Source organism: Teleopsis dalmanni, chromosome 1, assembly GCF_002237135.1.
Source record: "Teleopsis dalmanni isolate 2A chromosome 1, ASM223713v2, whole genome shotgun sequence".
NCBI lineage: Eukaryota > Metazoa > Arthropoda > Insecta > Diptera > Diopsidae > Teleopsis > Teleopsis dalmanni.
In genome coordinates this window covers 98,735,507-98,752,958 of record NC_051846.1, presented here as the reverse complement: position 1 = coordinate 98,752,958, position 17,452 = coordinate 98,735,507, and the positions used below count along the sequence as shown (strand labels likewise).

The 17,452-nt window shown below is 30.9% G+C and overlaps 1 protein-coding gene across 1 annotated transcript in view; it reads left to right on the top strand.

Moving 5' to 3' along the window:
• Positions 1-17,452, top strand: part of LOC119661815 (ceramide synthase 6-like) — a 128,656-nt gene that overhangs the window by 51,595 nt on the left and 59,609 nt on the right. Inside the window, exon 5 of the mRNA XM_038071315.1 lies at positions 15,634-15,749. Coding sequence (XP_037927243.1) covers positions 15,634-15,749 — 116 coding nt within the window. The remainder of the gene's footprint in view (positions 1-15,633; positions 15,750-17,452) is intronic.

Below are 17,452 nucleotides of genomic sequence, written 5' to 3'. Positions count from 1 at the left end.
TTACAAATTGAAAAGACATCATTTATATAAATTGAAAACAAAAGGGGACCTAGGATTGACCCTTGAGGAACTCCAGTGTGAAGACTTTTAAAAGTCGAGAACTCATTCGATACCACAACAAACTGCGACCTTCCACTTAAATAGCTAAAAATAAATTTTGCCGCCGACTTAGAAAATAAGAAGGAGTTGAAAAGTTTTTTGCAAAGCAAAGAATGATCAACGCGGTCAAAAGCCTTGGAAAAATCAAGTAGACATAGATATGTAATCAAGTTTTGATCATAGCTGAGTCGAACATCCTCAAGTACTTTCAACATAGCAGTCATGCGGCTATGACCTTTTCTAAACCCAGATTGCAGAGGGGAAAGAAGCTGAAAACGAACCAGGTGACAACGAATAGCATTAGCCATGATATTTTCACACACCTTCGAGAGCGAGGAAAGAATGCTAATTGGGCGAAAGTCAGAGCATAGGAATGCATTTGACTTTTTTTCAATTGGAATAATTTTTGCAAGCTTCCATGCATTAGGAAATGTTGAAGAAGCAAAACAGTGATTAATTATATGTGTCAGAGGAGAAATAATTGACTGAAGCGTAAGTTTTAAGAACTTTAAAGGAATTTTATCAATACCAATTGCATTTGATTTAATTTTCATCACACTATTGAAAACTACTTCTTGACTAACACACTCGAAGCTAAATATACTCTCAGAGTCGGCATGTTCAAGACAAGAAAAAGCGGGATTGACGCTCAATCTACTACCAACAGACGAAACAAAATAATCATTTAAGTTATTGGGATCTAAGGAGCACACAGCTGTGGAGTTTTTTTATAATTCCTAAAGATTTAATATTATTCCAGAGAAATTTTGTTTGCAGACAACCTCCAAGTTTGGATTTAAAGAACGTTGATTTGGCTTTATAAATAGCCGCAGAAGCTAAATTTCTAGCCACTTTAAATCGCATTCAATTGAGTGCCGTGGGATATTTCTTCCAAACAGCATATTTTTTATTTCTATAGTTAATTTTTCGTTTAATATAAGGCTTGAACCAAGGACAAGACGAATTTTTTGCACATACTGTACGATACGGCATAAAACGATGTACAAAATCTGTCAATATGTTATTAAAGACTCTCAATTTTTCATCTACTGATGCACTAAACCAACATTCACTCCAGTCAACAGAATTTAGTTCACTGAACAATCTCCGAGTATCAATAGACTTGAAGTTCCAAAAAGAGAATTGTGTAGGAGTAAATGTTTTAGTCGCATTATAATCAAAAGTCACAAATAATAAGTCATGGTCAGACACAAACGAAATCTGCTCGAAAAACAAAACTCTACTCAAGTCAGAGACAGCAGCTAAATCAAGAAGACTAGGTCGTACATTGTTGCCAAATCTAGTAGGCATGGAGTTATTTACAACACTTAAACCCGTCGTAGTCATAAGGTCATTTAATTTAGCTGATTTAGCAGAATTTAACAGAAAATCAATATTGAAGTCGCCGAATACTGTAAGAAAATCAAACTTTGGTAGAATAGGTAGAAGGGAATCAAAGAGAGGATCGCAGGAAAATATTTTGTTAGGGTTATAGGCACAAGTAACTAAAATCTTGTAGTTGCCAGCAGGTACACGCACGCTGATGTGTTCAATTTCAGTTTCCATTGAGACAGACACTAATTGACCTTTTAAATGTGACTTACAGAAAATATCCACTCCGCCACCTAATCTATGTTTCCTGTCATGTCTAAATAAATCAAAACCGTTCAAGAAAAAAAAAACGCTGCTTATGTTATGATCAAACCAAGTCTCGGAAACACAAATGACATCCACTTTGGAGTCTTCAAAAACACTTCCAACATAATCTAATTTAAGGCCAGAAAGGCTTCTTGCAATAAAATGAACCATATTAACACCACACCGTTGATTAGAAAAAATATTGATAAGTGTTTTGTGATCCTGCATATTTAGTAGATAATGTTTTCAGCTTCATCTATTTCAACAATCGCATTAAATGTTTTTTATTTTTATTAGACTCATCATAGACTTTTTTCACTTTAATATGTTGAACCATAATATTCTGATTCTTTATGGCAAGTACTAAGTCCCCATTATCTAGCTTTTCGCTAATACTAGAGATGAATAATTTAGGGTATCGAAACTTAATTTTTTCTAAATGTCATTAGCAAGAATTTCACGTTTTAATTAACACATTTAATAGTAACCTTGCCATCATTTTTAGCTTGAAAACCGTTAACCTTCACGTTAAGTTCAGATGGATTAATTTTCATTTTTAAGTCTTTTTTAGTATCATCACCTAACTGTTTCCTTATAGGTTTCACTGTAATCGGTACATTAGGTAAAATACTCGATTCAAGTTTTGCTGCATAAGATTCTTTCTTATCTTTACATTTATTAATTTGTTTTAATAATTCGGAACATAATAATTAATTTTCTTTTTTTAAATTATTCGACAAATTTAACATTTTTTGTTCAAGTGCCGTAAATTTATTTACGTATGCTTCTTGAACTTTCTTCAGAGCATTGATTCTATCAGAGTATTTACCCTCGATAGATTTTAATAAACACTTAAGTTCATTTTCATTAACTTTCAATGCGTCTTTAAATTCGTTTTTATATTCTTTAAGATAATTATTATTTTTTCCCACATTTTCATTTATTTCCCTAAGTGCAAAGTCAACATTGTGAACATATTGCACACAGTTATAGAACATGAAATGAATCATAGGATTAAATTGCTCTACACCAGAACATTAGGTAGCTGTGTGATATGCCTTGCACACACACCCGAACATATTAAACGAGTTTCTCCGCGGATACCTCCACGACACTTGTGACACTCTGTCATTTTAACAGTATTAGATTATTTAAAATTACACAATAGGAAATTTAAAAAATTGTGTAACAGATTTATTGTTTTACAACACTGTATGCGCTTATGAATTTAATGCTGTCTCTATTAGCTGTTTACATGTGAGAAAAAAACAGAACACAGAATGAACCGCGCGTGTTTTTGCAAAAACAGGGAAAAAAATGTTTAAATTTTTGATAAATATAATTGAAAAATTATAAGTGAATACGCGCAAATGATAAATTAAAATCAATTTTAATTTTAAATGCTTTATGTTGTTTGTAAATTTTACCGCATTAAGCATGCTTTAACGAACGAATATGGCTTCAAAATTAAAAAAAATACGCACATCGTACAAAACACAACCGAGTTCGACAAGTGTTTTACTTCGAAAACACTTAGTTATATTAAATTTATTATAATAATTTTATTAAAATATATTCGAAAAACTAATGAACCCTTGTGGATAAAATAAATAAATAAAAATTAGAAAATATTAAATTTATTATAATCAGGCCTATTCTGAATCGCATGGGAATGGGAGTTTGTTCCCTGTTCCCAAGTTTGCTATTCTGAATAATTTGGGAATGGGAGCTTTGTTCTCTGTTCCCAAGTTTGCTATTCTGAATAATTTGGGAATGGGAGCTTTGTTCCCTGCTCCCAATTTTGCTATTCTGAATCGCATGGGAATGGGAGTTTTTTCCCAATTTTGCACAAATTCTTTCCCAAACAAATTGTTGAGGAGACAAGGTAAAAAAGTATTAAAAATGGTTCAATTTAATATAAAAGTAACTGAAAATGATCTGATTTTTAAATATATTTTAATAAAATTATTATTATAATAAAATTATTACAATAAATTTAATATTTTTAAAGTTTTATTTTTATATTTTATCCACAGGAGTTGATTAGTTTTCCGAATATATTTTTATGAAATTATTTTAATAAATTTAATATAACTAAATTTTCATTTAATATATTTTGTTAAAATTATTATTTTAACAAAAGTATAACAAATTTAAAATATTTAAATTTTTACTTATTTATTTTATTCACACGGGTTTTTTCCACTAATTAAAGTGTTAACTAAAACCAAATTCTGTAATGAATGGGATTCCTAGAATAAGTTAAAATAAACTTTTGCAATTATGTGCAGGTAAAACATTGCTTCTTTTTTATTGTAACATCTGCACAATCATAAACTATTATTAGTTCATTAATTAAGGCATGAAGGACATTTCTATCCTAATTATATAAAAAAAAATTAAATTATAATTTACGCAAATTTTGTATAAAAGCAGTGAATGTTTGAAAATAAAGACATTGAAGAATTGATATCATAACGTAAGGTTGTTTTTTAATTAGTTAAAAAAGAGTTAAAAATTTAGAAAAAATTTGAATTTAACATGTAAGTTTCTGCGATTGATCCTCTGTTGCAAAATTTCTTGCTCCTGTTCTTGAGCCAAATCCTCCGCTAAAACTCGAAATGCAATTGAATGCATTTTTGAAAACTTTTTTAAAATTTTTTATTTAAATAAAAATTAACAACTGCACAATTCTTGTTTATTTTGCTCATGCACAATTCTTTTTATATATTTATTTTACTCATTAAAATAAAAGTTTTTTATTATTTATTATTTCATTATTTTATTATTTTAATATTTATTATTTACTCATAAAATAACTTATATATATTTCCGATAATTTGTGCAGCAAACAAATAATGCGATTTTTACATATAAATCAACATATGATACGCAATTCTTTTCTTTGTTTTGCTCATTTTCGCACTTTTCGTCATTAAAAAGTGGCATGGTTGCCAAAAATTAACAAAACAAATTTGAAACTGTTCTTGTTCCGAAAACTGCTGTCTCCCAAGCAATTCAGAATAAGGGAGTTGTGTGTTTGGGAACAGCGGGGGAATAGAGAGTTTTAAAATATTGAAAACTAATCTTATTCTTTACATACATGGGAGTTGTTTTTTATGAACTCTTCTTACAAATTCATCCACATACTGCGTTGAAAGCACGTCTTTGTTTGCTAAATATTCTTACAGTTGGTGCAAAAGACTCATCATTTTAAAAATATGTTTTCAATATTTCCTATTTTTGTTCAAGTGAGAATCGACCTATTTTTATAAATATCATATATATTATAAATATTTAAACATGAAATTAACTTTCAATCAGCTCACATACGCTCGATTTATATAGCAACAAATTAAGTAAATAGAACTACTAATAGAACTTCACTGTTCAAAAAAACCTCTTTATGAAATATAATTAGTTTCTATTAAAATATAATAGTCACTTTCATCTGGAAAATTTGACGTTAAATTATAACTTATATTCACAAAATATTGGTCTATGCGACTAGTGGAGTAACATTGGCATGACTTTCTCAGCATTACGTTCCTAGATTAGATTGTATACATAAGAACGAACAAATTATGCAAGAAATAATGCCTCTACGAAGATAATAGTATTGAAATTTAACAAATAAAAATATAATTAATTAATTAATTCAATTATTCTACAGCTGGTTTATGATTTCATTCTAATATAAACACAGGAAATAAATTTGTTAATAAAAACTTTCATAGCACAAGTAACAAAACTCCAGAAAAATATGCGAACTAAAAAATCAAGTACGGCTTTGGATCAATTGGTTATGGTGCGCTGATTTTGAGATTTACATTTGACAGGAGCGGAGTTCGATTCATGGTACTTGCAGTCTCAAAAATAATTATTTACGAATAATTAAATACAAGAATTATTTCCAAGACCACTGATGATGGGTATTTGGCAATACTCGAAACAGCTGGTCAGCCAAAAATTCAATTAATTAAAATAATATAAAAAATAAAATGTTTGTTGTTGTAGTTCACTACTGTTCGAAAAAACCTCTTTAGTAAATAGAACGAAAAATTTTACACTATAATAATTAAGCGGATTATATAAGTTAACGAACAAAATTTAAAAATAGATAAGTAGCCTCTCTGAGAAAGCGGGTGGCTCTATCATCTTTGCTTTTCACCTTATCGTAATGCATCACTGGAGTAAAAATTGCTGAAGTGATCATCACTGAAGTAAGAATCGCCGAAGTGATCATCACTGGAGTAAAAATCGTATCAATTATTACATTTATTTAAATTATAAAAATATTATTGAACCATTTTCGTAGGCAAAAAATTATTAATTATAAATAATTTAACAATTGTAAAAGTAAAAAACTTTTTTTGTATTGACAATTAATATCAATCTATTTTTTTAAAAATTATATTCATTTGTATAATATATTTATTATTCTAAATTTAATAAGATTGGGTTAGTTTTATTGCTATTGACTTCTCCTTTAGCTTTGAAAAATATGGCTACCGGGGACGATAACAGTAGAGGAGCTTACAGCAGGAATGTTACGAAATCATTTAACATGGATAGTTTAACAATACAATTAGAAGCTATTAGTGTTGAGGAACCTTCTCTTACAACAACAATAAGAGATACCATTAAGGAGATACTTAAAAATGAAGGAAGGGAAATTATAAATTCGATTCTAAATCCAAACGTAGATATGGGTAATGAACACGATGAGATAATTATAACAAACAATATGTCCTTATCAGATATGGAAAGAATCCCAAATGTTGTAAAAAGTCTTAGGCAATTTTCAGATAATCCAAGTGAATTTAATTCGTGGAAGAAAAGTGTAGATAGAATACTTACCATTTATTACCATTTGAAAGAGACTCCAAAGTATTATGGGATTTATCGTTGTTAGGAATAAAATCGTTGGACAAACAGATATTGCATTAGAAGCATACAATACTTCGCTTAACTGGAAAAAACTTCTTAAATATCTAACATTACAATACGCTGATAAAAGAGATTTAGAAACACTGGAATACCAGACGAGTACAAAGAAATAAAATGGCCCAGAAATTTCATCAGGGGGTTTACTAACACCTCTTATTAATTCTAAACAATATATCCTGTATGGATATGGGGCAAGAATCCTTATTAAATATGACACGAATTTATAGGGATAAAGCTTTAGATACCTTTATAAGAGGATTAAGAGGTGAACTACCTCGACTATTAAGTATAAAAGAGCCGTTGATTTACCACAGGCTCTACATCTATGTTTAAAACTAAAAAATATGAAGTATAGCCAATAATAGTCAAAATTACTATAAAAAAAACCGCTTGGTAAAACCAGTACTAGCAAGACAATTTTACCCTGAGCTCTTACATAGCCCAAACAGGTCGCCTCGACCAAATTTTCAGTATCAACCGCAGACACTGCAGGTTCAACAATCTCACCAGTTTAATTCTAATTATAATTCTTGTCTATTACCGCCTAAACCAGTTCAAAGACCAGAACCAATGGGCGTAGACAAAAGTATCCAGTTAAGACAGGTTAGTTATATGAACAGACCAACTAACCAGAATGAATATGATAGAAATTTCTCAAAAAAACCTAATCATACCGATTCCAGGCATCAACATAATAAATTACAAGGAATTTATTAGACAGGAAATAAATATTCATATCAGCCAAAAGCTGTCAAAAATAATAGTGACACATTCCAGGGTTCCATTGATGATTATATGAAATCTAAACCGAGAAATGATTTTATAAACAATAACGTAATGTCTTAGGATTTTGCTGATATATATTTTTTAGGCTAGAGAGCTCGTCTCTACCTTATTTTGAATGTAAAACGAGCGACGGAAAAATTTTAAAATTCTTGGTTTTAACAAAAATTAGATACTATATAATAATAATAGTTTTTTCGCCAACTCAGTTGGATGCTAAATCGAAATAACCCACCATACGAAACTGAACTTATTCGGTCTAAAGTCAATAGGTATTAAGTTCTTTATTTTACCGGAACTTAAATCTTTTCATGCTATTTTAGGAAACGATAGCCTTAAAGATTTACCTGCTGTCATCCTTACCGCAAATGAGTTTATGTTAATAAAGAATAAAATTAAAATTAAACAGCAAACAACTCAATCAGTTAACAATATAAACATTAGAACTAATCACATATCGGAAGAACAAAAGCATAAAATAGATAAACTAGCAAAAAAATATACTAACTTATTTACTGAACCTAATGAGAATCTTACTTTCACAACTACAGTAAAAGGAGTAATTAGAACTACATCAGAAACCCGCATTTACTCACGATATTACCCATACCCTATGTCACTAAAGGACGAGGTCGAAAAAAAAAGTTTCAGAATTACTTAACATGGTAAAAAAAGGAAATCAAAATCACCTTATAACTCACCAGTATGGGTTGTTCCTAAAAAACTAGATATTACAGGAATAAAAAAATATAGAATGGTCATCGACTATAGGAAACTGAATTCAGTAACAATTCCTGATTGATATACGATTCCTGATATCAACGAAGTTCTTTCACAATTAGATAGCATTTTTTTCTGTACTTGATCTTAAAAGTGGATTTCACCAAATACCACTCAAAGAATCCGATATTGAGAAGACAGCCTTCTCTATTAATAATGCGAAATACGAGTTTACACGACTCCCATTCGGATTAAAAAACGCTCTCTGGAAGAGTTTCTGAAAAGTGAAGTCAAATTTTTGGGGTTCATTATTTCCTCAAATGGGATAAAAACAAATCCAGCAAAAGTGGAAGCAATTATGAAGTTTCCATACCCAAATACAATCAAAGAGTTGAGATCATTTTTAGGTCCATCAGGTTTTTATCACCGCTTTATTAAAGATTACGCTAAGCTTGCCAAACCCCTGACGGCTCTTCTAAGGGGGGAAGAATTTCCAAAAAAGAATGAGGAAAAACAAATAACTTTTAATGAAAATGCAATCGAAGCATTTAACATAATAAAAGGAACATTAATTTCAGAAGATGTCTTATTATCTTATCCTAACTTCGAAATGGAAAGAGAAAGAGATGCTCGCAATAGTATGGGCCCTTAAACAGCTAAGGAATTACCTATATGGATCAGCTAAGTTCAAAATATTCACAGATCATCAACCGCTAACACATGCCTTAAGCAATAAATATTGTAATTACAAGTTAAAAAGATGGAAAGCTATACTAGAAGAGTACAATTACGAACTTGTCTACAAACCCGGTAGAATGAATGTAGTAGCAGACGCATTATCAAGATCACCACAAAATGCTGAATTCAATGACAGCAACTCAAAACAGTGACGAAAGTTCTTCTCAAAATTTAATACAATTCAATGACACTCGCATTAATGTTTTCACAAATCAGTTAATTTTATCTCTTGGAGAAACCCCTTCTTATCAATTTAAAATAATTTTTCCTACATATCATCGACATCTCATTACAGAACAAGAATTTAATTTTGATAACCTGACACAGCTTTTAAAAAAATACTTGAACCCTTCAGTTACTAACTGTATAAAAACAGAAGACAGAATATTAAGCTTAATTCAAGAAATTTGCTCACAACACTTTCATTGATATAGAATACGTTATTCACGCAAAATAGTTACAGATATTTCTAATCAATCCGAACAAGAAAATATCATTATTACTGAACATAATCGCGCCCATAGAAATGATCGCGAAAATAAGATACAAATTTTAGCTGAATATTACTTTCCAAAAATGCAATCTAAAATACGCTCAATAGTAAATCAATGCAAAATTTGTAAACTAAATAAGTATGACTGTCATCCAGCTAAACCAATTCTACAAGAAACTCCTATTCCTGAATATGCTGGTGAAATAGTTCATATGGACATATATCATACAAATAGGTATGTAATACTAACGGCTATAGATATATTTTCGAAATATGCACAGGCAAAACTTATCAGATCAAGAGCAGTCGAAGATATTAAAGGGCCAATGAGAGAAATCCTATTAGCCTTTGGTGTCCCTTTTATAGATAATGAAAAAGCTTTTAATTCAAAAGCAATAATCTTTATGTTAGAAAATCAATTTAATATCCAAGTATTTACAGCTCCACCCTACTCTAGTTCAGTAAACGGACAAGTAGAAGGTTTTCATTCTACGTTAGCAGAAATTATGCGCTGTCTTAAAGCACAGCGTCCTCATCAATCTATGCCAGAATTGTTAGATAAAGCACTATTCGAATATAATTACTTAATCCATTCCACAATAGGTAAGAAACTAATTGAAACGTTCTTTGGCAGACAGATAAGCACTGATCATAAAATTTTATAAACTCATAGGAAAGAAAATATAAAAGATAAACAAAATATTGATTAGACTATCACAATAAAAACAGAACTAAACCTAAAAATTATGATGTAGGAGAGGAAATATTCATGAAAATAAATAAGAGACTTGGAAGCAAATTAACACCAAGGTATCGAAAAGAAATAGTAACAGAGAATAGAAACACTACAGTCTTAACACAATATGGCAAAGTAGTCCATAAAAGTCTCATAAAGAATTAAATTTTTGTTTTCTTTTTACCTCAAATGAGGAGTTACAAATATTAGAAGTATATGAAACTGTACTTGCCGAACTAACTTCAAATATAAATAATAAAATTAATAACCTTAACTTTAATAACCTCCCATTTCTAAAACGCATGGCCACAGAAATAAAACAACAGATTAATAGACTTAAGCCTAGATATAAGAATATAAGATCAAATAATGTAACTAATAATATATTAAGAATTTTACAAAACTAATTCAAGTATTCAGCATGAAATTTCTACTGTAATAAAATATAAACTTAAAATAATTAAAAATGAAATTATAAATATTGAATAAGCCCTCCAATGGAGAAAAGAAAAAATTGTAAACACATTTATATTATCAAATTAGAAATTGTTATAAATATTTTCGAAAAGAAAATATTTCATATTCCTTATGAAAACTTAAAGTAAGCATTGCAATTTGTAGATATTAGCACTGCTACCAATGAAAATCAAAATTTTTATATTATAAGTATACCTAACACTTCGGTCAATAATGTGTGTGACTAACTAATTAAAACACATTTTTTTGCCAAAATTCGTTTTTATTCATCAACATAGTCCCGTTTTAGGGAGATACAATCATTCCAACGCTTTTGCAATCTTTCGATACGCCTTTGTAAAAACGATTTTTCTTGCCGTTCAAAATAGGCGTTAGTTTCGAATGATTACTCATAATTGAGCCAAATCTCTACAACAGGGGCATCTTTGAGGTCTGCGAAGAACCAAGTAATCGCTGGGGCCAGATCAGCAAATCGGTGTATCGACTGTGACACGAGCCATGTCTGAGAAGAACAAAAACTGTTTTCTTCGCCAAATAGCCGTTCTTTGCGATTTCGTCTTTCAAACGCTCCAATAACGCTATATAATAGTCGCTGTTGATGGTCTCCCCCTTCTGGAAATAGTCGATGAATATTATTCCATGCGCATCCCAAAATACAGACGCCATAACCTTGCCAGCCAACTGCTGCGTCTTTGGTCGCTTTGGGCGGCTTTCACCGGCTGCATGCCACTCAGCAGACTGCCGATTTAACTCTGAAGTGAAATGGTGGATCCATGCTTCATCCATCGTGATGTACCGACGCAAAACTCTGACTTATTGCGCGTAAATATGTCCAAACAGCTCTTTGAATCATCGATTCGTTGTTGTTTTTGCTCCATGCCAGCTAAAAGGTATGAAATAGAAAACAGAGCACAGTCGCTCAACTAATTATTGTGTTTTGTGCATAATTTTTAACCGATTTTACTCATCAGTATCTTATTAAAAAGATATTTTAATTATCTATTAAATGAGTATATGTTAACAACTGTTGAAACAAGTAACAACGATAAAAAATGACCTTGAATTGAAAAATTTCTGTTTTTTGTACTGAAAACCCAACTTTGCTCGAGTGGCGCAACGTCATTTTTAATCCTATTGCTCCAAAACTTTGGGAATATCATTTTTTTGGTCAATGACATATTCCTAGGGGGTGCTCTCATTCAAAACTTCATTTTTAATTTTCCCCCTTATAACGTGAGCCACCCTAGTGTATTATGGTGTGTACACTACCTGCTGATATCTGTAGAATGTCACCAATCTCCTTCACTTTCACTTTACGGTCGGACATAATGATTTTCAGTGTTTTTTCAACGTTTTCCGGAATAACAGCGTCATTTGGACGTCCAGTAGATGGAATTTCATCGGTGTCTGTACGACCACGTTTGAATTCGGCATACCAATAACAAATGCTTCTTTTTGATGAAACAAAGTCCGAATAATGTTTTTCAAGCCATTCCTGGCATTGAACAGAATTTTTTTTCATTAAAAAACAATGATAAATCAGCGCACGAAATTGCTTTGAATTCATTTTTTTTGAAAACTCAGAAGTAGCGTCACTTAAAGCACTGTCACTTGTAAACAAATGGTCGGATTAACATATGATTTTGACAGTAAGCCTAAAAAGGTTGCCACTTTCGAAAAAAAATATTTATTTAGTATTAGTGCCGCCATCTATGTCTCAGTCACACACATTATTGAACGAAGTGTTACAATTGAGATGGAAATATGTGAAACAATTTGTTAAAATCTGTAAAACATAAAACAAACGTTATGAAATTAATTCGTAAACATTATTGTTTGTAAGAATTAAAAGTAAATGTAAGAAAAGTAATGAATTAGTTATATGGAGAAATAATGTAATCTTAAATGTAAGTGAATTAAATTGTATACCTATATTATTAAAACACAAACCATCAAACGGCATTATCATCATCACATCTTTACATATGCTACAATATTAAATCAAACAAGGATGTTTGAACTAAGAAGGGAAGAGTTAACGAACAAAATTTTGATAAGTAGTCTCTCTGAGAGTGCGGATGGCTCTATCATCTTTGCTTTTCACCTTATCGTAATACAGGTGCATAGGCGCAACATGAGTAGAGCTTAAGAAGCGATAAAATAAAGAGCTACAAAAAATAATATTTTTTTATTTAATTTATATATTTGGGTAATCATATGGATCATTGTGGGTAACAACTACTAAAAACTGCAAATATAAAATATGATTCCGCATATTTTACAAAACAGATTGTTTCTCATGCTCCGCTTGTACAAAATCGAGTTTTACTTTATGAATTTAGATTAAATAATGAAACATAAAATTCCTTGTCGGATGAGAAATCAGTCTACAGGAACGCAAAATTTTAAAGGTACTTTTACATCTTCCCACGTAAAATAAGTCGACTTTAAAGGACAGTATGTTAAATCAGCCCAATAATAAAAGACTAACTATACAGGAATACATGTAAAATACGGCTTGTGAAATAAAAACTGCGGTAGAAACTATGCCTTCAGGAAATTATGATCTCAACTAAGTACTATATCAAACAGATGTCAATTACATAAATTCAAATTCTCTTCTTTCACAAAGAAAATTTTAGAAATCAAGAAATAATCTTTTGCATTTTACAACGATGGTTAATACATTTGGTATGTCCGACAGAATTGCGTCTTGCTTAGCACCCACCCTCTTTAAAAGGTTGACAGATAAACACGGTGAGTGTGTTGTTATGAATAAAAGAAAAGTAGTAAAGGAAATATTTGTTTAACTAACAGTAACAAAAATGTATCATAACCACTACAGCAATATTGCAAAGAATCCTGCTTCAGTTGTCATGGCCTAAATGCTTAAATAATGATTTCGTGAAAGTGGCAAACAAATATTTTAAAACAAAACATCTAACTAATTTATTTTAAACTGAAACACTTTCTTTCAGTATGTTGATTGGCATTTGTTATGATTGGTAAACAATAAATACTGACCCAGAAAGTTGAACTTTACGAAACTCCAGTTAAATGAGCTATAATCATGTTTTGTAAAAAATTGTAATCGCACTTTTAATATATTTCGCTGTGTAGATTTAATTAGGTTACGTTGGAATGGTGGCTTCGTACACGAAATCCATTTGTGTTAAAAAAATTGCCTTGTATGGATGTGCTTAGATAATAAAGTCTTGTAATACGTTTATTAAAAAATTGTTAATAAGTTCAGAATTTTTGTTGAAATTAAATGTTAGTTTTGGTTTACATATTAATTTTTTCCAAAAATTCACAAAAATGCTTGGCTATGCACTTGGTACCGTTCATCTTTCACATTTTATTCTGTGTTGTACATTATAGTCTGGCAGTGCATCTATTTAACTAATGTTTTACCAAAGAATCTGTAGTACAAAGAAGTGCCACGCTCATACAAACGAAATACCCACTTTATTTTGCTGGTGAATTTATAATAAATCCACCCAACCTCATGCAACAATGTTCGATCGAGTCAGAACTGGTATGATGTTCAGTTCAAACCTATATTTGAGTCAAGTAAGGATGACAAAAGCCCGACTGCATACATATTCAATCATACATGCAACCCTCTGTATTACATTATAAGCATGTTTGTATATTTGTTCGCTATAAAATGTTCAAGCGATCAAACAGCATTTCAGTGTTTGCTATTGGTATGAATTGTGGTGTAAAAACACTTACAAATTTATTTATGTCTCAAATCTGATTTTTTCCATTCTATGAAGGTTTATTCTTAAATGTTGTCCAAGCGCAATGTTTCCGAAGCAATATCGTAATCACCAATTTTAACATTTCAATCCGGTGTATATAGCATTTATGCGTTTCCTCAAACCTGGAAGCATTATTAGTGGTTTTAATGACTTCTACACATTTTTTCATTACAATTTTTCATATATTTTTAATATTTTTATTTTCTTTAAAAATCCTAAAAATTGTAACAGACTTCACAAAACACGTCTTATTTACAATAATATTTTTTAAAATAATTACAAAAAGTCACCAAAAACTCAAACTATTAAGAAGTAGTTCCTTTTAAGGTAAAATATATGCACAAATGTGCAATAAAAACATACATATTTATATACTGAAGACTTAATGTCTCCAATATCACATTTGTACATACATAATGGTTTTTGTAGTGCATCATTTTTTGCAATAAAAAAATAATATATTTTATTACTCTTTACTCAAAGTATATGGAAAATTTATTTGAAGGATTTTTTTACCATTCACTTCGTTACTAATCCATGTATATTAATTAAATAAACAAATAAAAACAAGAAAGGCAAAAGAAACAGGCGTATAAAAACAATTGTGGGTTGCAATGAGTTTGAACTGAACATCATACCAGTTGTGACTCGATCGAACATTGTTGCATGAGGTTGGATGGATTTATTATAAATCCACCAGTAAAATAAAGTGGGTATTTCGTTTGTATGTGCGTGGCACTTCTCTAGATTCTTTGATTTTACCATAGGGACTATACTTTTGGTGTGAATATTTTTGAATATTTTTGCATTTATGTGCAGTGTGATCTTATTTCCTGTGTGGGAATTTAGATATTCTCTATTCTCGTACTAACCTAATATATTTTGTGGTATGATTAACAATTAAAAATTTTTGAATTGTTTGATAGTGTAATCTATGTAGCGGATAGTATCTTTAAATCAGTTATGCTGCTTCATTCCTGTTACGACACTGTACAATTTGGTATGTGACCAATTTGGAGATATTCTTAATTGTATCATAAATTTATTTGCGTTTTAGAAGTTAGAACTTTTCAAAGACATTAATAAGTTTTTTGACTCAAAATTTTGTATGGATACTTTCGTTTAAATTCTATAATTAATTTTTATTTAAAATAAGCAGTTAATTTAATATGTAACTAACAACACTAATTTCTAATTCCCAATATAATAATTTACTTTTTTCATTGTTTTAGGCAGCCAAATTAACAAAATATGCAAAGTATCAAAAAGTATGTGATACGATATTTGGTATATTTACTGTGGTATGGATAATTTCTAGACTTGGTTTTTATCCGCGCATAATTTACAGGTAAGCAACTACTTTTATGTTTACTTTATATACTAATGCTTATTAAGCGGTCATTTAAGGACTTCAGTCGGCCGATTCTATTAATCACTATCGATAAAGCTCTAATCTCTACGCTTAAATTCTTAAATAAGCGCTTCGTTTATTTTAGGAGAATTAGCAATCATGCGATTTTTATCCGGCAATATGAATAGTGCCAAAAAGCATTAAAATGTCAATATAAAAACAAGAATTGTAAGCAAATATTAGTTGCAATTATAATTTAAATTTGAAATTTAGAATCTGTATCAAAAAAAAATTTAACCACTGCAAAATTTAAATGAAAATTAAATTAAAACAATATTGGTATATTGATTAATCAAATAATGGACTGTTATTATTATTATTATTATTATCCAGATATTACGAGGGCTGCTGTATATATTTCTGGCCTATGCAACATTAAGTGTTGCCAGGTGCAATCTGACATTTCCATGGGAAAGGTTGACATTTTTTAGCATAACATCACTCAGAACGTGTTGTCATTTAATTGTGAATAGTTTTATTTACAGAGACTTGAAAAATGGAATTAATACATGAACATTTTCGTGCTATCATTTTTCATAACTTTCGACGTGGATTATCACGACAAGAGTGCATTGATGAACTTAAATCTTTGTATGGCGATGAAGCACCATCCTATAGCACCGTGAAAAACTGGTTTAATGAATTCAATCGTAGCCGACGTTAGCTCAACGACGAATTCCGTGAAGGTCGTCCAAAAACGGCCGATATGCCAGAGAACATTGATGCCGTGCGTGAACTGATAATGCAAGATCGTCATGTGACATACCGTGAGATAGAGGCATCTTTGGGCATTTCGCCCACCAGCACACATTCGATATTGCATGAACACCTGGCAGTAAAAAAGGTTTGTTCTTGTTGGATCCCGCATAATTTGACAATCGCTCAAAAAAAGGCTCGATTGGTGCAAAGAAATGTTGAAAAAATACGTTCGCGGTGCTTCAAACGACGTTTATAAGATCATCACAGGTGACGAATCATGAATCTATGCATATGAAACAAAACAACAATCGACCGTGTGGGTCTTCGAAGACGAGCCAAATCCAACGAAAGTTGTTCGTGGAAGAAGCACTTCGAAGGAAACAGTCGCCTGTTTCTTCGGCAAAACTTGAACAACGAAGGACGGTCACTTCTGAGTGGTACACCACAATTTGTGTGCCTGAAGGGTTCGGAGAAATTTGAAAAACGAACAAGAGAAGACGAATCATTGTTCACCATGACAACGCGAGCTGTCACACATTGGCTCAAACCAGCGCCTTTTTGACCGGCCAAAACGTCGAATTGATGGGTCTTCTTTTTTGACTTCTTTTTATTCCCGCACATCAAGAAAAAAAATGCGTGGTCAACGATTTTCGTCGCCAGAAGCTGCTGTCGAAGCTTTCAAAAACCATGTTTTGGAGGTGTCTCAATTGAAGTGGAAAAAGTGCTTCAACAATTGTTTTGATTGCATGCAAAATTGTATAAATCAGGCTGGAGAATACTTTGAAAAACAATAAAACAATTTTTGATGATAAATATTAGCATTTTTATTATTAGACCAGAAATATATATAGCAGCCCTCGTATTAAATAACTAATAATTGAATAATATCGAGGGCAATGTGTAACAATCATACATTTTGTTCACTGTCTCACAATTCAATT